The sequence below is a fragment of the Scaptodrosophila lebanonensis genome, unplaced genomic scaffold (genome assembly GCF_003285725.1).
Source record: "Scaptodrosophila lebanonensis strain 11010-0011.00,11010-0021.00 unplaced genomic scaffold, SlebRS2 tig00000138-arrow-arrow-pilon, whole genome shotgun sequence".
NCBI classification, from domain to species: domain Eukaryota; kingdom Metazoa; phylum Arthropoda; class Insecta; order Diptera; family Drosophilidae; genus Scaptodrosophila; species Scaptodrosophila lebanonensis.
In genome coordinates this window covers 194811-219021 of record NW_022060587.1, presented here as the reverse complement: position 1 = coordinate 219021, position 24211 = coordinate 194811, and the positions used below count along the sequence as shown (strand labels likewise).

The window sequence follows — 24211 nt, the reverse complement described above, 5'->3', positions numbered from 1 at the left end:
TATATATACATATGTACATACATATATAGTATGCGCATCGCTAATCTGATGTGTAGCTGGAATTAGTCAGACCCTTGGCAAAAATTTGATATTTTGATTATGTCAACGAAATGAAATAGCTGCGGATGTATGTACATACACGAAAGCTACAATAATACTATAAAAATTTATGAACCTTTTTTAACTGATAACTATAAACACCATTGTGGTTTAAGTGTGTTTATTTTTGCGCTGTGCTCGGTATAAATTACATGAGAAATGAAAGCTAGAGATATGAACGTATCTACACACACGAGTATGTACATATGTACATTAAGATGTGGAAAATAATAAAGGAAAAATAATAGTCACCCGTCTGGCTAATTTTATGTGTTAATACATATTGCAAGTAAATAACGTACAAACATGAAATACAACAACCTGTTGAAGTTCAGTGTGAACACGTGCATGTATAGTACTTAATATACGTACATACATACATACATATATACTTCCATACATGTGTATGTATAGTACATACAGATATGAGCGTACAAACATGTTTTTGTATATGTATGAGTCTATACATTTAAAGATGCACCCAAATTGCATATGTATGTGTATGCATGTGTTAAATAAAAATATTAAAAATACTAAAGCAGACACACAATAAATATACACACACTATTACTGTTAATTTGAAAATAGTAAACACATTAAACATTACAGTTTAAAAAGAACACTAGCGAAAGAAAAAAAATAGATAAAAACATTTAAAAAGCAAAACCAGACTACTTGTAATGCACCAAACAGCAACAGCAATAAACGAACATCAATAATATTAAAGTGGGAGTTTCTGCGGAACGGAACAGCAGCTTTAACTGCAGTTGCAGCTTAAAAAAGTAATCCAACAAATAAACACATTTGTCCGTCGTCGGTTGCGGCTCAACTCCAACTCATCGCAAAAAAGAAATACTAATTGAAAACAACACGGCTGCTAAAAAAAGAAAAATTAAACATTGGAGCAGCAAAGCAGTCATCTCAAAAATGGGTGGCGGCAAAGATATTCGCCGCGGTCTGGAGCCATTGGAATTCGAGGAATGTATCGTTGATAGTCCAGAGTTTCGTGATAATTTAAATCGTCATGAGAAAGAATTAGACCACACCAGTAATCAAATAAAGCGCATTATTAAAGAAGTCAAAGATCTGATGAGTGCGGCTAAAGGTGAGTACAATCAATATTTCTCTCTCGCGATCACCTGACCTGCGCGCTTTTTAAGGTCAACAGCAGCTCATGTTTCGCCAAATAAGGCGGGGGCTAGCATTTTCTTGTGTTATACATACTTGTACATACTTCTATGTTATACTTAATATACTCGTACACAAGTGTTTCAAATTGAAAAATTATATATCGACAAAGAAAATATCAGTTTTTTCTTCAATAATATTGCGAAGCTACTCGTATATCATTTTCAATATATGTATGTATGTATGTACCTGTGTCGTGCTTTTAGTACGTATACATTATTCAGTTTTGCATACATACACACATATCAAATTATAGTTTAAACAAATTGAAAGAAAGTCAGTTTTATTTTGCGATTTTTACAAAATAAGTCATTTGAGTAGTGCCCGCTGTTTGGTTATTTGACCAAAGTTTATACTCAAACGTCTGAATATTTGTAAAATTCAGAAGGAGTCGTAGCTGGCCCAATGTTATAGATATATGTACTAATGTATGTATACATACATGTACGCCTGTCCGTCGTCGGGAGCTTTTGAACCATAATATCTCTAAACGCTAAACCTGTCATATAGACTTTGCTTGTCCATACGCGTACCAAGATTGTTACAAGCGAGAAATGATCGTTAAACCTGCCTGTGCATTTATAGGTTTGTACCAGTCGATATTGGTATAACCGTTATTTACGTTGAGGAACGATGGGAAGTGGGACTGGTTGAAGGTATTCAGGGCGACTTTGATGGTCGAATATAATTCATAATTCAACATAAAAATATTATTACTATACGTTTGTTTCATCCAAATCGGTTGTTATTAGGGAAACACTTTCACTAAGGTAGTATGCCTACAAACTACAGGACCGGGTTGGCCCTCCGGGTATAGGGTTTTTCACTGTCAGGCTGGCTCAACTGTAGCATTCTCTCTTGCTATGGCTCTGCTCATGAGTTTCTCCTAACCATGAACAAAGGGAGCAAGTGAGCTGCTCCGAGTCGTGTATCTTGTAGGCAAGGCGCTATTAAGAAATGTTGAAGTAGCAAAATTGCTCGGGATCTATTTGTAATCAATGACTTCACAAAACTGCTCCCATTTCTTTTTAAGGCAGTGACCGCACATTCTCGAATTTTTCACCCTTTATCAATTCTTTTTCTGGTTGACATACAAAATTTCACTTAGTAAGTTAGCGTTTAGACAATGATGATAGACATTACCATGTAAAATTTCTTTGGAATAACCTGAAATGAAATTGCAACAAATTTACTCGTAAATTATGGAAATAACGCATTCAAACATATTTTACCATACTACTATGTACGAGTATACAGCGCTTTCGCAAAAAACCTTATACAAATGCGCTTTCACCCACTAAATACGCACCCAATACACACACACATAAACATGTCGTCGCTCAAAATGCTTATGTACATCGGTCGTTCAGATTGGAAACCTACCACAATCGAACGCACGTTGCTCATGGCTAGGAGCAGACCCAGATAACTTCAAAGTAACTATATTGCTCATAGCTAGTTTCTCTCTTGTAGAGTAGGAGCAACTAATTAGCAGGAGCATACGAGTAGACAACCTGCCTGTTCTCATGATAAATAATATTGTAATTTCCATTATTGCGATCGCTCCATATCTCCATAGTTCCAAACGTTTCTATCAAATAACCAATAAAAATAATTCGTCAATGTTCAGTCATTTCTTCCATTCCCTTCACACGTTATATATTTTTTGTTACCCGGGTCCATGTTATTGTAAATGAGCTCGATGTAATAAATTGGTAAATAAGCTTAAAATGTTATACACATTTTTTACTAAGTTTAATAGTTCATCAGTGGATATTGGTTTTTTCCCGTTCCAAAAGTGAGCAACTCGATATGTTTTGATGCACTAAAGATATATTCCACTTTTCACTAGAAACGAAAGTTCATGCGAAATAAAAATGCTATTGATAAGTTATTCCGTTATTCCGTATATTCTGTAAAGTTTCCAAATTCGAGGAAAAGTATAAGCGTTTACTTATTTTATCAGTACTTTTGTTCGACTATAAGGCTATATGTCGCACTATTTCTATGTTAAATAGCGTCATTAGCAAGCTAAGTCGTTGTTTTACTTTTTGCATTAGAATTGCAAGTAAGAGATTAAATTTATTGCAAGTAGAAGGTACAATTTGAATACGGAAAAAAGCTGGAAATCAAAACTGTCTTACTCGAAGAGTATTCTGAAAAACAGGGCTACAAGTATTATACAGGCAACTCAATTGTCTTAATTATTTCTCACAGCAAGCGTATAAATTATATTGCCAGTCGATGCCTCGTCGCTTGTGACCTGGAACCCAGTAGATGATAATTTTGTAGATGTTCTTAGTTATATAATAACAATAATATTAAGTTTATTTCATATTATTTATATCTCTGCTGTGTTCGGGCGGTTCGTTGTTCCCGCCGTGTACTAAGCGGATATCGACAATTATTTTATGACCTGTAACTTCAGTTTCTCGCACTTTTTAATACCACTTGTAAATATTCTCTTTTCCGACCGTATAAATTGAAATCAGAATTTAACCATTTACTGTAACTGGATGTGAACTGTATAATTAGGGAATAAGTTTTTCAAAATTGAAAACGTGAATTACTTTTTACTTTATGCTTACATTTCCACAAGCTTTTACGTTTTATGCACGCGATTTCAGTTTTTCGTGCTTCCTCCGAAAGCCGCAAAATGTTGTAATCGATCTTATTCATTTTGTGAATATGTCGTTTGCATTTGCAGTTTCAGCTTTGAAAGACGCAAAACATTCGATCTACGAAATGAGACATTTGCGGGAAAATACATACATATTTGTGCTTCGATCATGTTAAATGACCGGTAAGTTATCTTTATACACACATAGAACAGCTTTCGTGAATTTTTTGATTGCTCACATTTTCCACCAATGGTGTATTTTCAGATTTAAGCATTCATTAAGGACATTTTTCTAATGGCTTTGGTAAGAAGAGAAATACACCCAATTCAATGTCATTGTTTCTATTAGTTTCCGTATTTATTAATGGATTCTTTTCCCCGATTAGGTGTGCAAATACAACATGAAAACAATTGCAATTAACTGCACCAATGGATGAATGGAAATTTTGTTTTGCGGATTCTAGTAACGCTTGGAAGGTTTTCCTGCCTGTTATATTCCGCGAAAAAAGAGAACAAAAATAAAGATATTATATCGCAAGCGGTTTCATTATACTTCTTCATGACGATCAATCTACTTCAGTCTTCGCCTGAACTTGAAAACAAGGAACTTGCTTTTAGAGGCGTCGAAAAACGCAATTGAATAAAGAAACTATTTAAAAGGACTCAATCTTTTTCCTGTTATAATTTGTCCATACTTCGGAAGTTTTGAACCTGCTGCGACTTAAATCGCCAAGTTCCTGTATAATCATCTTGGCAGTGCAGAGATTTTTCATAAGAATTATAGGGTACTGCTTATAGTTTGGTTTAGCTTCGAGCCCTCTACATAATTGTCATAGGCTTTCAAATATGATGAGAAAAGGGACTTCCATGAAAAATGAAACGAATTTTCAATAAGGCTTGTATTGCATGACGCACCAAATGTTGCCCATTCGCATTCATCTATTTGTATATCGGGAGTAAAACATGATTTTACAATCAACTTTATGTGTATTTTATGTTTAAACAGTTATGGTTTAAGGCCTTATACAAGTATATTGGCACCTAAGATATATATTTAGTTAGGTTGTAAGTAATTTGTAATTGAATTTATATTTTGTGAATAAAAAAATTAATACAATGAACTTCAACTATGTACACATTGCATTTGACTTTTACACACTCGGAGCCTAATAAGCAATTCACCGTCGGGCTTGACTGTAACATTCACTTTTGTTTACCTTTTTACGTTTGTACTAAGACCTGCATAAAAATGTAATGTATAATTAGTAGTCTACACGCAGCGGAAAACCTGAAATATATGTATATATATATAGCTATATATAAGCTAACGAGCTATATATAAGCTATTTATTTTTGACTTCGCTCATTAGAAAACCTACCTAATAACTTTTTCAACGAGTTACACAAATGCTGTGATCGATTTTGAATTTTTGTGATTTTGAAGCGGGAAAAATCGTAAGCAAGTTTTTTAAGCTCTACTACTCCGATTCCATAAAGAAGTACAGAAACCCCCATTAGTCTCGATTATATACGTCCTACAGAATCGTTCTAAGGCTAACATATATATAATTAAAATACTCATAGATCCTATTACAGTTTACTGAAATTCTTTAATCACTGTTTGTGAAGCGAGGTATTTGACTAATTTTGTGGCTGGGGCTACTATATGTCGTTATGATACTCTATTACGATTATAGCTGCTTTTGTCTACTATAATTGATAATGCACCATTTGTTTATTTATACATTGATTTATTGTTATGAAATTCGTATATTTGCTTTTATATTTTATATCTTTAATTTCATTGGTTTCGGCCTTAATTTAAAATCCACAAGATGTATTTTATTAGTATTTATCCCATCGGAAATAATGATAATAAAAAAATTAATATAATCAATTGTTTTTATTTCTTTTGGTGTTGTCTGTGTTTATTTTCAATCTCATGTTGGTCAAATGTGTGGACCAATTTCCTGGATTGAAGATTAGTTAATATTGGTAGGTTGGCCGAAGCATTAAGGATACAATACAGAATAATTAAATTAGAGATATTTATTTTAAAAAGTCAAATAGTTAACTCTTTCTGGCAACAAAGGAGTTGTATAAAAGGAAAGTATTTGGCCAGCAATTCTTTGTACCATGCATGAGTTTTGGATTGTTAGTACCTCGTCTCTTAACAATTTCTCTTTACCGAGATACTTGTATTTATAAACTTCGCAAATTTCGTCTGCCAATCTGTTTTATTCAGTGATCGAAATAACATACTAAATATGAATATCTTAATAATTAGTGTTAGAAGAATGAAAAATAGGTATAGTCATGCTAACCAATAATACAGGGTGCGCCATCTTTTATGTCGGTATGTAGATATTGAATAACTTTGTCATTATTGAACCGATTGACTTGAGTAGACCAGTGTTGAAAACCTCAGTTCAAGAAATTGTACAGAACCAAATTAAAGAAAAATATCTCATACTTGAAAATCGGTTGTTTATTTTCAAGGATATTCAATGTTTGCATACCGGCATAAAAGATGGCGCACCCTGTACAAATTTATGCTCTGCGGGGTCTGCCATGGGCTTCTGAACTTAATATGATACGATATTTTGAAACCAGCACATAGAACCCATTTTGCTGCATTGGTTCACGTATACCTAATATGTACACTAACCCAATTAAAATGAATGCAATTCTTCGATAATTATTTTTATTTTATATTTTCCAGTTTAAAGGTAATTTATTTAAATGTTGTATCATTGTTTCCAATTGGTTACAGGGTATATGAAAGCCCGCGCGCAGTACTTTAGCATTCCATTTTATATATATATATATATATATATTTTTTTTTTTTGCTTTTCGTTACTGTAATTGAAGGGCATTTTATGTACATTTTAATTTAAAAACAATTTGCGCTTACATTTATGGAAAAATTAATAAACACATGTGTTTGTACATTGGCCTGTATTCACACAAACACACAGACATACACACACACACACACACACACACACACACACACACACACACATACATACATACATAAGAGCGAATACGTGGTAAATAATATTGTTTTGGTCGGCAACAGATGCGTGCAGTTCGTGCTCATGAATGAATGTTTTAGCACTCAGATGGAACGGATCGAAGTAAATATACACAAAAGTTATTTTAAAGCAAGAAATATTTCTTGAAAAGGCATGGCTGACGCAATTGCATGAAGTAAATCTATATTTAATGCTAGAGCAAATCTACATACATACATAGGTGAAAATAAAGAGGTAAACTTAAAAATATAATAATAAAAACGATTCGGATGCTAGAGTCGTGCGCAGAAGACACTTATATCACCCTATAGCACTTCGGGAATAATTATTTTAGTATCATTATTTTTATTTTAACTTTTTACATGCACATACCTTTAATTGTTTAAAATAAAACAAAAGAAGACGCTACAGTCGAGCAAGCCCGACAGTGAAATTCCCTGTACCCAGACAAACTTCCGTCACTGAGTTATATGCGCCCTTAGAAGAAGGGAAAGAAGAAGAAGAGCGAACTTAATTCTGCAGTTTGTGGGCGTACTACTGGAGTGAAATTGTTACGCTAATAACTTTTCTTAGAATTGACCGATTTGGATGCCATTAAAACAATTGCCACACAAAAGTAGATATTTGTGAATAGATTACGTGTGCAAAGTTTTTATAGGTTCAAAAATGTGGCGAAATTCTGTAGCGAGGGGTGGGGAGGGAAAATCAAAAAAATAAAATAAACTCGTGTAGCCTAGGGACTAGGAGCGTCTACATACTAAGTTTGGTTAATGTGCGCTCAACCGTTTCCGAAATCCAGGCGTTCATCCAGACGGACGGACGGACATGTCTAGATCGATTTCTCTCGTCATGCTGATCAAGAATATATATACTTTATGGGGTCGGAGATGCTTATTTCTGCATGTTACATAATTTGCACAAACCTAATATATCCTAAGGGTACAGGGTATAATTAAATGAATCAAATGCCTGTATGCTTATATCCTAATCCCGGCTCAGAAATTATTTTAAATACTAATGTTTTTACAACTTTTACCCAAAAAGGGGTAGATTCACTAGAATTCCTAATCAACACCCACTTCCCGAAGTGAAGAGATAGTATCAGTAATGCTTCTGATAAGTGGACGTCATTATGGAAGAGCGAATATGCTCTTGCATCTTCAGAAATTCTAAGGTTTATATAAGCAGGCGAATACATTTCTATCATTCAAATAGTTATGTTATGCTGACCATGAAAATATAAAGGTGTGATCAAAGTCAACTGGACTTTTTCAAAATGATTTTTATTCAAAATCACTTATTTTTAATAATAATAATTTTTTTAATGCTTGAATATAGTTCGGAAAAGATTTATGTATAAATTATGTCGATAGTAAGAAAGTTCTTTTGCTTTTCTTTTAATATAGAAGAAGACTAGCCTAATGTGTCCGTCGAAGTGCTGGTATTACGATTTACTACAATACTTTTTTGTTATAGATTAGATATCAGAAGATTGGACAAAAACGCCCAATCCTTGTTCAGAGAAAGATCAGAAGAGGTAAAGATTTTGATTCCTAGTTTTAAAAAGAGCTCGGAAGAAACCGTAGTATTTGTGGGTGCCGGTCTTGGACATTTACCCTGACGCTAGATTGTGTGCATAACAATTGTCCTCTACCGATTTATTCGGTGGTATCTTGCATCCCGTCTCTCATTGTGCGCATCTCGATGATTGTATTAAAAGCAATGCTGTTAAAGGCGCCTTCTATGTCACGGAAATTAAGTTGTATCCTTTTTCATGGATGATCGGTGGTCGTCAAGTTGGGGGTTCCTCGATTCCGCTATCTATTGAACTATTTCCTTTAGGAAAAAATTGGAGAAATGTGATTATTGTTGAAGTCCATGTTATAATACACTTTCGTTTGTTTCGTCCTTGGACGACGGATAACTAATAAGAAGTGGAAAAGTTCTTGTGCCCCGACTTCAAAATATTCTGTACCTATATTTAGAAATATTTATACATATATGGGGTCGGAGATGCTTTCTTCTGCCTCTAAAAGCAATAAAATTAAATCATTAAATTATTAAAATCAGAAAAACAGAAACTGCATTGCACTCACACATATGTATGTATGAGGCATCTGCGTGGAAACTGATGTAATAAATTTAATTATATTTTGGTAGATTTTTATACCCTGTACCCATATGGTAAAAGTGTACTCGTATACTAGTTTAGTGCGAATTTAATATGTAACACATAGATGGAGGCGTGACAGACCCTACAAAGTATATATATTCTTGATCAGTATAACAAGACGAGTCGACACAGCGATGTCCGTCTGTCTGTCCGTCTAAAAACAAAAGCTGAATAACCAAACTTGGTATCCAGGTTCCTCTAACCCCTAGATACGTAATGTTTATGATTTTTTGCCCCAACCCCACCCCCACTTTGCACTATGATTAATTTTCCCTAACTCCTCCGTGATGTCAAATTTGATTTTGATAGGTAAACTCTAATCGGAGTTATGGCCACAAATGTAAACTCTGCACATGCTCTGCCCACAGCTGTTGTTGCTGTTCCTGCTTTGTCTCAACTCTTACACGCAGACACGCATGGACGGGTACAGGGTATTTAGGAGTAGGGCCCGCCCGACTCTAGCATTCCATTCTTATTTAATACTTGTCTACTATTTTAAACTTTGCATCGCCTGATAAGATTACGTTATTTTCATAGCGATGATATCGAGTGTTCTAATCAACCATAAAATGTATGTGAATGCGAAATATTGTGTAACAATTTTCTAGTGTTTAGAATTGTTTCGCACACATTCAGATTTATGTATGTGACTAAGTATACACGGGTTCTAGTTTTGGGATTACTAGTACTTGTTCCTAAGTGAAATTCTAGTTGAAGTTTGGTCCATAAAGACGCAGAAAAACAGAACAAACAAAAACAAACACAGACATGCCATCGTACAAAATTCCTAAATCATACAACGTGTGGCCACTGTTACTCACATTCTGCTCATGTGCTGCTCATTCATGAGCGAAACACTTGTTCGGTACTGAGTGATCGCATTCTGCTCATGTGCATGATTAAAATTTACTCACGAGCTCTTCGTGCGTATTGCGCACAGAAACGGACAGAATGCGAACCCTGATAATAAGTGAAACACTCTTGACTTACTTGATCCCGTTAAGCCGTTGCTGGCCTATTGGAATTTCAAAGTGAGTCAGGCCTTGAACCATAGCTCGAACAGCCACTAACGGAAACTACTTAAGATAATGAGCGGTGGGCAAGGTTCAGACGAACTGTACACGTACTTGAGAAACTATCGGGGAGTCATGAAGTCCATGAATGACCTATTGTTATCAGCGTATATACATATATGAAGTTTTGAATGGAAGTGAAGTAGTCAAATCAACATTTTGGAGTCTACCTGATAAACATCAGAGAAAATGTAGACTTAAGGGCGAATCCAGTTGCACTGAAGCACGTTATTAATAAAAAAAAAAAAAAATTCCTAGAAATACGGGAGTAATGGAAAATCAGTGATTGCCGGGGAAAGGGGGGACGGTGGAAAACTCCAAAATTCAAATTTTCTGCGTATAAAGCATTTTGCAAAAAAAAATTTAGATTTAGGCGATTATACGAAAGGAAAATCGGGAAATCCCCCATAGGGGGAAGTGTTGGGAAAATCAAAAAAATAAAACAAACATGTACATCTCATGTACAGAGTATAATAATATTGGTGTCCATTTTGTTGGCCATTCAAGCTGCGTTGGGACATGATCGAGCTATAAATACATACGTACATGAATTTGGGGGCGAAGCATATACTCGTAATTCTGATATACTCGTATAATGTACCTAATGATAATGTTTCTTATCTCTCGCTTTCAGTGCTGTCTACTCGCATGAAACAGTTGGCGATTTTGCTGAATGATTTTAATTTCGAGTGCATTGGCACTGCTCAGACCGATGATGAAAATGTGATTTGTGAGAGCTTGAAGCGTTTCGGTGCCATTATTGGAACCATTGAGGATGAGCGTGAGAAAATGGTAAGTAGTAAGTACGTAAGTATGCTTGATGCCAGTAAAATGCTATGCGCTTGCAGCTAACACTCGCCGATAAGCACATTATCGAATCGCTTGAGGATTTTCGCAAGAAACAAATTGGCGGCGTTAAAGAAAACAAAAAGAAATTTGACAAAAAGACGGAGAAATTTTGTCAGTCGCAGGAGCGATTTTTAAATATGTCAACCAAAAAGCCGGAAAACACTATACAAGAGGTGAGTTGAGCGAGCTGAGTAAAGTAAATTCAGTACAAAAAACCTCTCGAAGAAGTAAAAATCAAAGTGGTGAGTGCAAAGACTGCACCTTAGAAAAATTCGGTTAACGAATTCGTGTCTAAAAAAGTCCGCTTATAACCGTTTCTATAAAACTAATAGGTAGATGGGGTAGCAATCATTTATGTTCAGCCATGTTCCCATTTCCAGATTTGTTGGAACAAGTGACCACCTCGTATCGATGTTTTGTGTACGAACGATTTGGTTAAAAGTCGAAGTCTTTGTAATAAAATAAATCACGTTGTAAATCGATTTTTACGACACCACGCTTAGGGAAACCCTAACAAAATTCGCAATTTGTTGTTGTTATGAGCTGCTATAATGCTTGTTTAGTTTTAGGCAAGTTCAGAAATTATTTAATTGCACGTTACATATACAAACCGCATTAAAAATAAGAAGAACCTAACTTTTATTTTCATTTGTAAATTTCTTGCGTTAGCGAAAACATTGAGAATATTGGTGCTTTTCTTATTATTATTGGTTTTTAAACAAATTTCCTAATATAAGCTATTTATTAAGGGCTAGTGATGGATCTATGAGAAACAGTTGGTGTTCAATAGAAGTGTATTTATATATTTTATTATGCCTTTACAAAATTTCTAAACTTAATTGCATGTATTCCCATCATCAGCAGATTTTTACTATCCCTTGTACCTAAAGGTATAAGGTTTGTGCAAACTGAAAATTTAACAGACAGAAGGAAGCATTTCCGCCCGCCCGTATAAATATAAACCAAATTATTTTAAACCAGCCAGCCAAACTGCAGAAGTTGTTTCGTTATTGTTTTTCACTCCTTTTTCTTGGGTATTTTTATTTGGATATTTACATTTCATTACGGAGGAAAACATTATTAATTAATTTCAAATAGGCCTGAATTATCTACGTTAAAGATTTCCTACAGCTGTGCATTTGGTGATTCTTTAAAAAAACGTATGTGATCGCGAAGGCCTGAAAAATCGCATAGATTTCGTAAGGATTAACGAAAATTCAAATCACAAAATTTCTCAAAGGCAGCAAAATGAACGGAGTTGACCAAATTCGTATAAATATTAGGTTAACGAACTTTGGTGTTTAAAAGAGTTTGAAGTATCTGTATCGAATTTGAGAGCAAATACTACTACTATCTTTAATAGTGGAATTTGTAATATTCGAAGAAATGTGTATAGTATTTTTTCTGGCTGCTTAATTTCTTGCGCTAAATCCAATAATTTGCAAAGACTAACACACTCTGGATACATAATACTGCACAATTTTTAAATTTATCCGCCTGGCAAATTACAAGTGGCAACACTTATCCTTCACAATGCACATATTGTGGCAACGCCTCGGAACTTGTTACTTGTTGGCGAAGGTAACATTTAACATTGTTGAAATGACCTATTACGATGAAAATTGAAGCGAGGATATGCATTAACAGGATGTACATATTTTTTAATGTTCGTTTCAAGAATAGTTACACTTTTGTTATTTCAGGTCTTATATGTATATCCTGAAATCTTTGCATCCTTGCTTTTCGACAACGAATCTTTTCAACCACTTTTGGTTCAAAACTGCTGACAGTGAGCTCTGTATGTATTCCAGATGACCCACAATTTACAAATTTCCGACTTTGCTTGTGGCCATTATATTCGTAAATACCGTTAATTAAGTAAATGTTGCCAACCCCGGATGCTGGCATATTGTGGCGCCTTGATTGACGTTAGGGTTGTTGTATTCAAGTAATGCCAGGCCTTTTTTTTTTAAACAAATACTAGTTCATATACGCTTTGATTTACTGTACACAATGAAAACGGGTCTAAAAATGATAAACAATTTAAACTGTTGCATGGCGAAGGAATCTTTAAATACTATGCTGCATAGTTCGTGATGTGTTCACAAAATGCCGTTTTTTGCCAATTTGTAGATATGTATAAAGTAAATTCGCTTGCAGTTATGAGTCTATGAGTCCAGGAACATTTTGCAATCAGTACCTTTTTTATAGTCCGAAAAGCGCACGCGCTGTTCGCACGCACCCTTTTACCTGTTAGCCCACGGAGAACAATTGGTAGCTCAGTTGTTTTTCTCCTGCAGTGGTTGTTGCTGCTGTTTCTAATTCATAAAAGTTGCCTTTTTAAATAATGAGGAAAAGAAATGTAACACATACCAGTTGTAATAACTTCAAAACAACACAAACCTAAAGCTGCGCAGAATTTTAACGTGCGTGTTGTTTCTTATACTTGTAGTACATAGCTCTCCAGTCGTAGTGCGTGCTTTTCTCTTTCGTAAAATGACAGTCCAAAATGAACTCCACTCGAACTCTTAACCTAAGTCAAATTCAATTGCCTTTACTCAAAAGCAAGGAACGTTGAATATGTTGTAAACAATCAGCAGGAGATGCGAATTTTTTACGAGCATTAAACAATGTAACACAAGCGGACAAATATTGCTAAAAAAAAAAAAGCAATACAAAACGTTTAACATAAACAATATTTAGGTCTTCAAATGTGAAAAGTTAAAGTTCAAATAAAAGTGCATCTAGTTCTTGGGGTTGTTATCTTTATTTATCCTGTTTTTATTTTAGACGGTATCAAAGTTTTCTTCTTAACCGTGTGCTTACATATATAGTTGCATCACTCAATATTATGCTACACTTTAGGCGTTTTAACTTGCCTAAAAGTAAAATGGAGTGTGCTGCGGCTGAGTGTATTTGTGGTAAGTACCACTGATAACAGTAGGTAATAAAATTGGAATATTGCCAATATGGGCATGGCTTGGCTTAGGGAATGCAAAAAAACAAAAACAAATGATAACGACCTTTGACATTTTTTTTACATCCTTCACCAAAAAGTGACAGAATATATTGCTTTCGGTGTTTACCGAACAATGGTAGACCGTGGTAGAATGTTGTAAGTAAACTATGTGTATATGCGACGAAGATTCTTATTGTTGCATCGAAACATATCGTGCGCGACCCTTGCATTAGACTATAGTCAAACAAAAAAACCTCCCGACAAGAGAATAAACTTAGTGGCAGCAGTAGGACTGCACCAAAATGTCTAATATATATTGTGTCGAAAGATAACACTGTTACTCTCAAAATTTCTGACATGTATCAATTGTGTTTCAAGACAATTTAGTCTGAAATATAAATATTTCTTTAAGTCCAGCATTAGATGGCATAATATATATTTGAGTAACACATGTTAAATGTTCAGAATGCTTTTTTGGGCATCAAAAATTAGTTTCTCGTGCTCTGCAATTTATACAAGTATTGTCTTAAAAAAGGTGATAATCACTTGGCGCCAGATCCGAACTATTTTATGGATGCTCTTTGAATATCTGACAAGCCCTTCTATTCGTACCAAATACACAGAAAAACCTTCCTGGCTGTAAGTCCTGTCTTAAAGACCGTTTGAAACCAAACCACCCAAATTTTGTTTGCTACACGTATGTATATCGAATGCCAAAATTAGCTGGCTTGGTTCTACAGCTGGGGAGGCCAAGTTTTCATAGTACTACGAATTTTGGTTTTATGTGGTTTGAAGCGGGGTATCGCCATTTTTTTCATTTTTATGAAAATACGGCCGCAAACATGTAGGTATATACATAAGTACTTGTACATACTTGTACAGTATGTACCGTATGTATTCGTATTTGGTGGTAACACCTATTCCTAGTGTAAATTAAGGCAGTTTCCAAGCACTATTTGGCAAGTTGTATACCGCTAAATGGAATAAGCTCTAGCAGTTATTTGTGACTTTTTCAAAAGGTCATAATACGATGAAAGGTGTAAATTAATATAATCAACTTAACAAATTTTCAGATGCACAAAATATATAATAATGTCTTAAAATCACTAGCGGTACACAAAGCAGTGGTAGATTATCGTTTTCTAGATATTGTACATATATCTGCCACTTTTCCCCCACACCTTAAAAAAAGAAAAAGAAAATGTTGTAGTCAACTTAACTTGATGCTTTACCTCTACCCGAAGGATAGAAGGATATCAGTTCTTACACAACTATGGTATACAAGGCATATACATATACTACATACAGGGTGTGCCATCTTTTATGTCGGTATGCAAACATTGAATATCCTTGAAAATAAACAACCGATTTTCAAGTATGAGATATTTTTCTTTAATTTGGTTCTGTACAATTTCTTGAACTGAGGTTTTCAACACTGGTCTACTCAAGTCAATCGGTTCACTAATGACAAAGTTATTCAATATCTACATACCGACATAAAAGATGGCGCACCCTGTATACTCTAAATCATTACAACAAGACGAGTTGCCTGACACAACTCTTCCAGAAAGATGGGCACCGCTGTAAATTTAAGCACCATGTTGCCTCTCTGCTTTTTCGACCCTTATCTGTGCAGATTAATATTTACAGTATATTTTCTTGCCTTCAGGGAGACAACTCCGAATAGTTGAAATTCCCCAGCCAATTACAATACACATATATATGCTTCTATATACATATCTGTTGGGATGTGCTTCCTCTTGTTTGTTAAATACTTTGCACGATCATAATATGGCCTTCGGCTGCAGTAAATAGTTTGAAAAACATTGATAGGATTATTTAATTAAAATTTCATTTTTTGAGTACAGAGTATAGGAGACTCTTCCGTTCGACGTCCTGTACTTTCGTTAGTATACAAAAGCTTAGTTAGTTTAAAATATAAACTGAATAACATTGTTGCAGACAACAGTATGCAAAGATATCGGCAAAGGCTAAAGTTCCACAATTATGCCTAAGTACTAATGATTTTCAACGCATATCAAATATTTCGTAATTGGATCTCTTTCATTTCATTTTTAATTCTTATGTGGCTTTGCAGGCCGATGCCAGCTTGGGCATGCATGAGCGCGAATATATACAGGAGTCGCTCAGCTATGTGCTCCGCATCCAGGAGGTACAGGAACGAATAAAATTCGAATTTGTGGAAATTTTATTGGCGTTCATTTCCGGCTGGCTTGTGTTCTATCATACTGCACATGAACAAGCAGAAGATCATCGCGATTATCTGCAGGATTTGAGACACAAGGTGCAAAAGGTATGTTTGCAAGTCGTTCGTTGAATGCCAAGTCGTACAATAATTGTAAATGTTTCAAAAATAGACGCGTGAGAACTTTGAGGAAGCACGGGAAAAGGTTACTGAGCTAAAAACCAAGTATATGGAGAAACGTACGGTAAGTTTGACTCTAAAGTGGAAAAACCCCACCTAATGTATTGCTATTTAAACTGCACAGAAGTCCGAAGAGACCTTCACTAAACGCGGATACCTTTTCTTGATGGAAAAAAGTAAGTACTTTCTCAACTTTGATTCAATGTTCAACATGGCAGTGAGCGAAAAAGTTTAAAGAAATTTTCATAGGTTTGGTACATAGTATTAAATAGAATATGAGATTATGGATGAATTCCCAGTGATTAGGCGAGAGGATCATCTTGTCGCGAATTCTTATTACTATTTCTTAATTCCTAAGATCCGAGAATGGTGAAGCTTGTGGGTTTCTTGAATACACTCTAGTAATTCTTAAAATTAATTACCCAATTTACTCGTTTAACTATACCCGGTTAGCACTCACAATCCCTGCCCTGAGGTGCAATCAAATTTAGACTTGTCGCTGGGGATTTCTTTTTTAATTATTATTCTTATGTCGCGGAATCGGCGGGCAGATTTGAAACCACTCTACAGAATTTTTTAAGCAGCAAGTACATAATATTTAAAACCGTGTCATATACTCAGGAACGAACTCGTAGTGGGATTCCTATTAGCTCGTTGAGCTACGCCAGGCCCCGCTAAAGATTTCTCAATCTGTAAAATATGTCTTTTGTCTTTCCTGGGCCAAGAAAACAGTTTCCCGATTGTAATTTGTTTTGCTGTCAACATTAAAGACCCAAAGACTCCTCCTAGGTCTTCTTTAGAAAAGTCAGCACCATCTCTCTTACCTGATGCAGGGGATAAACCTTTCTCAGGATTATGGTGGTCCTAAGCACGCATTCGAGCTCTAAAAAATCATAATCAAATGTTGTGTGTAATCAATTTCATGAATTTGCGTTTACGCTGAGACAGATAAATAAAAAACATTAAAGGGGTATAACTAGAGAGTAGGTTGCAGTCCCGGTATACCCAAAAAGTTAATATAGTTATAAAAAAATACTACCTACCTACAATAATAAAATCAACTCCTTAAATGTTTAAAATTTGAGCCAGGTATGCGAAATAAAGAGTGGTAACGTATAGGCTCTGTAGTATCCTAGGATAAAAGAAAAACAATTCTTAAAATTCATTTAAACATTGTAAATCTAAATACTCGTTCATATTTTAAAAATGTATTTGTATGGTGCAGCCAATGAAAGCTCTAAATTAATTGTATTATAGGGTAGTTTTCATCACACCATGTGCAGGAAGTTTCGGCACTAAATACAAGTAGACTGTCGTACATGGTGGTTTAATGAGGTACTTTTAAGATTTTTATTATGATGAAGCCAATACGTTTTATTAATTGCACCTATAAGTATTTGCGCCATCCTTATCGAAACATATTGAAATGTACCGATATAACGTATACATGTTGCTTTTTTGACTTTACATTTTTATTGTCTCTTTTCTCCACTTATCTACAACTAATGTCGTATTTGTTGCGCTGCTTTATGTGCTTTTGGTATCAAATGCAACTACGACTGCCACATCCCACATCTAAACAAACTAATGTGACACATAATCGCAACTACAATTATGTCTCAGGTTCCCTTTTGAAAATCTCCCTTTTAGAGCCTTTCAAAGCAACATGGACAAAGTATTATTGTACATTCAAGAAACAAAAACGCGAGTTTACTATGCTTCAGTTCAATCAGATGAATCACAGTTTTACACGTCCCGAGTCGCGTGAAGATGAAAAGCTCACTCTGTCTTCGTGCCAACGCCGCGCTTCGGAGTTTGAGAAGCGCTTCTGCTTCGATCTGACGTTTAAGGAGAAGCCGGGTATTGTGTATACATTTCAAGCGCTAAGTGAGAAGGATCATCGGTCGTGGCTGTGCGCCATGGATAGCACAGAGCCAGTAAGTTTCGTTTGATAAATTGTGAGAATCGCAAAAAACTAAAACTAACTGAGCAACACATTTTAAAATTTTACAGTCTTACTCGGCGCCCGGAAAGATGAAAACCAGCGAGGCTTACCAACTGAATGAGGCGGGCTTTATGTTTGTGCGACGCTGCATTCAGGTGCTAGAAAGTCGTGGCTTGGAGGATGAGGGTATCTACCGAAAGAGCGGCGTAGGTACTAAGATCAATAAGCTGCTGGTCTTGGGTATGGAACGCAAAGACACCGACGATGTTTTTTGTGATGATAATTATCGTGATCTAATGGAAAGCAATACGATAGCAAGTGCACTAAAGATGTATCTGCGAAATCTAAGCGAACCTCTGATGACGTATCATTATCATAGTAGTTTTATTGAGGCAGCAAGTAAGTAGATCTTCTATTACAACCACCTCATGCCAATGATATCGTATCGAACTCATTTGTGCCCACAGAAAAAGATAACCTCAATCAGCGGGTAAATGAGGTGCACAAATTGGTACACAAGCTCCCACAGCCAAACTTTGAGATGTTAGACATTGTTATACGGCATTTGACTGAGTAAGTAGTTACATTTGTAATATATATATATTTTTGGGGGTTCCTTTTCAATACACATACAACTTTGTGTATGAATGATTATTTTTCTTGCTGTTAAATGGTCAAATGGTTCAGTGCTTAATGGTGCAATTAAATTCAAACAATTCGATTATCAATGTTAAATACACGTACAAAAATGTGGGTGAGCACTTCAGATAGCGATTGCTATTGTCTGTCTTGCGCCACGTTTGAGGATCAATCATTCAACATTGCAATAAATTGACGCGATGGCCACCATGCCTTACCAAAAAAAAAAAACTGAAATGAATAAAAAGCGCCCCTCTTTTGCTCCCCTTTCTAAAAAACGTTTATGCGACCGATTGTCTTAATATGTTAATTGTTTGTTATAAAAATAAAAATGAAATTATTATTATTTCTTACAGAGTCTCGCGAAAATACGAGAAGAATAAAATGTCTGTTTTTAATCTGGGCGTGGTATTTGGTCCTACGCTGCTGCGCCCACTCGAAGAGACCGTTGCCGCCATATTGGACATTAAATTTAATAACATAGTCATTAACATTCTAATCGACAATTACGAGCGCATTTTTAAGAATGATCCAAGCCACACAGGCAGTGCGGTAGCAGTTGCCAGCGTACATCAAGGATCTTGTAGTCCGCCCACGCGCATGCCGCGCGCTTCGCAGGTTGCCAAAGCGGCGTCCACGGGCGGTGGTGGCGGGGGCGGTGGCCGCACATCTATGTACTCGCCGCAGCAGAAAGTGTATCGGGTTGTGACAAAATCGAACTATACCGAACCACCCATATCGTCGAGTTTGCAAAATATTCCAAATGGTATGATTTATTCACACGGAACCACCAATAGCAGTAGCACGCCGCCAGGTAGCGGGAGCACGAATGGAGGTGGCGGAGCTAGTGGTGGCTCCTCATTAACTGTATCGCCACATACCAACAAAGGTAGCGCACGATCCTCACAAATGGGTAGCATGAAAAATCTGCATGTTGTGACACAGAATGATATGAGCAGTAGGCGTACAGGGGCCAGCTCTGATGTAGCGACATCTGCAGCCGCAGCTGTCTATGGAATTTTGGGTGTCAGTGCTAGCACCAATGGTGGCAATGCAGCCTTGCAATCCCACCATGCCAAGCCAGCAACTGCGGCAACCAATTTGCGACACACGGACTTCCTGATGACTACTGCCACACCGGTAACTCAGTCGGCCTCCAGCTGCCACATCTATACGAATGTAACAAATGTTGCATCGAGCGGTAATCGTGTAAGTCTGAATAACGTTTCCCCGCCCACGGCTGCCACCCGAAAGGAACGATTGCTGGGTATAGCTGGAAGTACCAGCTCTGGCCCACAACAACATCCACCCGTGCACCGCAGCAACTTTTCCTATGGCCAGCCAAAGCATTATTCACCTGTGGCTGCCGCCTCCACCTCCAGCTCGAACGAGAGTGTTTGCGATTCGCTTAGTTCGAACAACGGAACAAGCGGAGGTGGTGGTGGGGCGTTGTTGCCTGCGAGTGGTTCAAGTGTGCCGAGATTACTGAATCCACGGAGCTCCATAGACTATGCAGCCATTTCAACTCAAGCGCCATCGCTCGCCACGCTCCTGGGTTCCACGAGCGATGATATTGTGACAGCCACTGCAGCTCCTTCAATGATTACTAATGCTGGCATCGGAAGCTTGAGCGGTAGCGGTAACACGAACGACAGCGCCGATTTTGCACCCACTAAAGTCCATCGCAACCGGGACATAAATCAAATAAAGCGCGATCTCTCCGCAGGCACGGCGTAAGTACAACCAATTTCCAAATACTAGATATGGCTCAATTCTTTCATGTATCCTAATTGCTTTCAAATGAAAGTGTTACTGACCTGGAAAGTCATACTCATCTCAACTAATATAACACTCGAAATTATTATTTTTTCCATTGAACATGTTTTATATTTTTGCTGTACGTTGTTCTACAAGCTGTGTTCCAAAGTAAACAGGACTTTAAAAAAAAAAAAAAACAGAACAAATGGTTTTTTCGGCAATATTAAAAATAGTCTCCTTCTGCTTCAATACAGCTTTTTGCACGATCAAAAACATGTCGAAAGAGTGTTTTAGCTCGTTGGCCGGTATGGCCGCCAGTATGCCGGTGCAAGCCTTTTGAATGGCCTCTACGTCTGCATAACGCTTTCCTTTCATGGGCAAATGCATTTTTCCGAAAAGGTAGAAATGCCACGGTGCCATATCAGGTGAATACGGCGAGTGGTTAATGGTTAAAATGTGATTTTTGGTCAAATAATCGGACACAAGCGTCGATCGATGAGAGCAATTTTTGGTCGTCAGTCAATTTGTGCGGAACAAACCATGCACACACCTTTCGTAAGCCCAAATGTTCGGTCAAAATGCGATAAATCGATGTTTTGGAGATGTTCAATTCCATTTCCATCAATTTCAATGATGATTTCGGCTGATTTTTGATGGAATTTTCGGTGATTACGAATTTTGATTGGCCCACATGTTGATCGTCATTTATGTCCTCACGACCACTTTGAAAACGTTGAAACCACTCGTGCACTCTGCTACGGTATAGGCAATCATCTCCATAAACTTGTTCCATCAATTGAAACGTTTCGGTATAAGTTTTACCAATTTTAAAACAAAATTTAATGTTGGCTCTTTGTTCGAAGCTCATTTTCGCACCGATAACACAAACATACTGACACTTAAAACGCAATAACTTCACTTCCAATCGATGAAATGTCATGAAATTCTCACTGGAAAATCGATAAAGATAGCAGATTCTAACGCACCAGTCGACATATAGATAGCGCCACCAGGGGGCGCTAGATTCAAAAAGTCCTGTTTACTTTCGAACGCACCTTGTACAAATACATATTAAGTCTTGTAAATAGAATATTCTGATTATATTGTTTGCTTAAAACCGATGCAACTCATCTCCAATTTGAGGCACATGCCCAACAAATAATGCTGGAACTTTTTTTGCGCCCAACGTGCAGGTTTCCCTTCTAAGGCTTAACTTCTTGGTTTTGATTCAGCCGGATACGCGTTTGTGCTTTAAAAACAGATTGGGTAGAGCTTTACATGAACAATTTGTAACAACATTCCTCAGTATGCTGATCGTGTCACTACTTTACTGCTGCAGGACCAATCTTTAGATTGCCATACATTTCCGAAGGAATATCGTAAGATTAAGAAATTATTGAAAGCGCCTAATGGCTTCTCTGCGTGAGTCAAGTGCTTGGGTGCTTCAACGCTTTCTGTTTCTCGAAACATGCTGCCATAAACATATATGTACATTCATTCATAGATACATACGCAGAAATTGAGAACTTCACTTTTTCCATTTGGATTTCAGAATACTTCATATTTTGTTATTATTTATAAGCCTCTGGAAAATGGGATTAACAAAAGCTATCAGCTTAAGGCTCTTCGAACGTAAACGATATACAAGCTGAAAAGTCTGTGAGATTCGTATTGCGAAAGGGATACCCGCGAAGGCTCGTGGTACAGTTGGGCTTTTACAATTTACGCTTGCAGGTTCTTTGTCCTTATCCATGGTTTTTATATAATTTGTCCTGGGCTATGTGTAAATAAATCGCAGCCTAGGCTGCTTTACTGTGCACCACAGTATGGAGCGCTCTTACAAGGTCAAGCAGCAGCTCTCTCACTCTGTCTCACTCTCTTTGATGTTTCTCCCTCTCTCTCTTTCTGTTTCTCTCTCTTTCTCTTTGCGTAAATGGGTCGGTGAGAACACTGAGTGCGCTTTTCCCGTCTATTTCTTCTTTCGTTTCGTCTGTGGATTCCGTTTCATGATACTCATACCCTATGCCAGCTCAGCTAACCATCGATGTAATGGGATGCCTGCTCGCTTTGAAGCCATTCCATTTTCTTTAATCGAATGTTCCTGCATTTCCGCTTTTATACCATCGCAAAGTGTATATGGCATTTGATATATTATTTGCAACGGCCAGAAAAAGACATGCTGATATGACGCCATGTTATACTTAGGTACATAAATGATCTGCCGGATGGGACGAACAGATAAAGCCATCTTCTGCTGCCCTTCTGTCTGTTCCTATGCGAATTATTTTCACCGTTTGCTAAGCCCGGCTGGATTTAACATGTAATCGAGTTTGATCCAAATGGCACTACAATATCATAAGCTGGCATAGGAATGATAAGGTTTTGAAAAGCCATTTTATCGAAAAACATTGTTGTTTGTACGAATAAATGATTTATCAATATAAAAACCTTCTTGACGAGGTAAGAAACTTAATGCTTAGTGACTTTTCCAGCGAGAGATATAGCGACTCTGTGTGTAGTGAACGATTGTAAGTAATTTGAGCTTTCGAGGCTTCCCTGGCGCCATACCTTTCAAAGTCTGATAACAAACATTGGATTATTATATGTCTACTTTCGATATTATTGTCTTTCTAACGAAATCGACTAAAGTAAAATCACAACTTTTTTTTTGTGTTTTATAAAATAATTATTTACATACTATTAATTCGAGGTCAGCATAATATATACATAACAAGAAAGTCCTTAATCTAATAAAACTATTTGCTTCATTTCTCTTTTAGACGTGTTCGCACCCTTTATGCCTGCATGGGTGAGAGCGAAGGCGAACTATCTTTTGAACCAAATCAAATTATAACCAATGGTTAGTAACTCTAAAAGTTAAGTCCATAATATTCTTGAATTAATATATTATTGCTTTTGCAGTGCGCTTCTCACATGAGCCCGGATGGCTGCAGGGCACACTGAATGGGAAGACGGGCCTGATACCCGAAAACTATGTAGAGCATTTGAAGCCATACCATTAGAACGGGAGCATTCGTTCTAGAACTTTGTCTGTGTCTCTCTATGTCTTTTATATATACCGGAATCGCGTTTAGTTTAGATGTAAATTATTAGCTTAACCGACAAGCAAAGTAAAATGTGAAACACACAAACCAATAATACTTAATAACAAAATAATACAACATAATATGTGTACATTTTTGCATTCTTTAATTTAACTAAATTTTAGCTACGTTGATTATTATGAAGTGTATTAAATGTAAGTCATTGAAAACATCCAGTTAAGTTGAGTAATATTTAAAAAGAGAACTTCAAAATTAAAAAGAAATTAACTAAATTATTTACAATATACATACAATGTATTTAAATACACTTCCAAATATTTATTTAAATTCGTCGCAGGAACTGCTGATCTTTTTGGAGCAAGCCAACCCTTTATTGCGTTGATGAAGTTTATTGAACATATGGTATATGTACTATGTTT

The 24211-nt window shown here is 36.4% G+C and overlaps 1 protein-coding gene across 2 annotated transcripts; it reads left to right on the top strand.

Moving 5' to 3' along the window:
- The first annotated feature begins 1026 nt into the window (after nucleotides 1-1026).
- On the top strand, nucleotides 1027-23750 carry LOC115629254 (rho GTPase-activating protein 26). 2 transcript variants are annotated; one of them, XM_030525671.1, is made up of 12 exons: nucleotides 1027-1204; nucleotides 10826-10983; nucleotides 11040-11213; nucleotides 16098-16313; nucleotides 16378-16449; nucleotides 16510-16561; nucleotides 18036-18322; nucleotides 18399-18729; nucleotides 18798-18903; nucleotides 19326-20702; nucleotides 23508-23587; nucleotides 23650-23750. In XM_030525671.1, the coding sequence occupies exons 1-12, from the start codon at nucleotides 1027-1029 to the stop codon at nucleotides 23748-23750; spliced, it is 3132 nt and encodes a 1043-aa protein (XP_030381531.1). The 2 variants fall into 2 exon arrangements, with proteins under 2 accessions (XP_030381531.1, XP_030381530.1); XM_030525670.1 differs by having other exon boundaries at nucleotides 18009-18322.
- The last annotated feature ends 461 nt before the right edge of the window (nucleotides 23751-24211 follow it).

Bases quoted from the DNA above. Each gene is read 5' to 3' on its own strand.
- LOC115629254 (XM_030525670.1), top strand. From the start codon at position 1,027: ATGGGTGGCGGCAAAGATATTCGCCGCGGTCTGGAGCCATTGGAATTC. The intron at 1,205-10,825 runs GTGAGTACAATC...TCTCGCTTTCAG, and splicing joins TCTGATGAGTGCGGCTAAAG to TGCTGTCTACTCGCATGAAA. The intron at 16,450-16,509 runs GTAAGTTTGACT...TAAACTGCACAG, and splicing joins AGTATATGGAGAAACGTACG to AAGTCCGAAGAGACCTTCAC.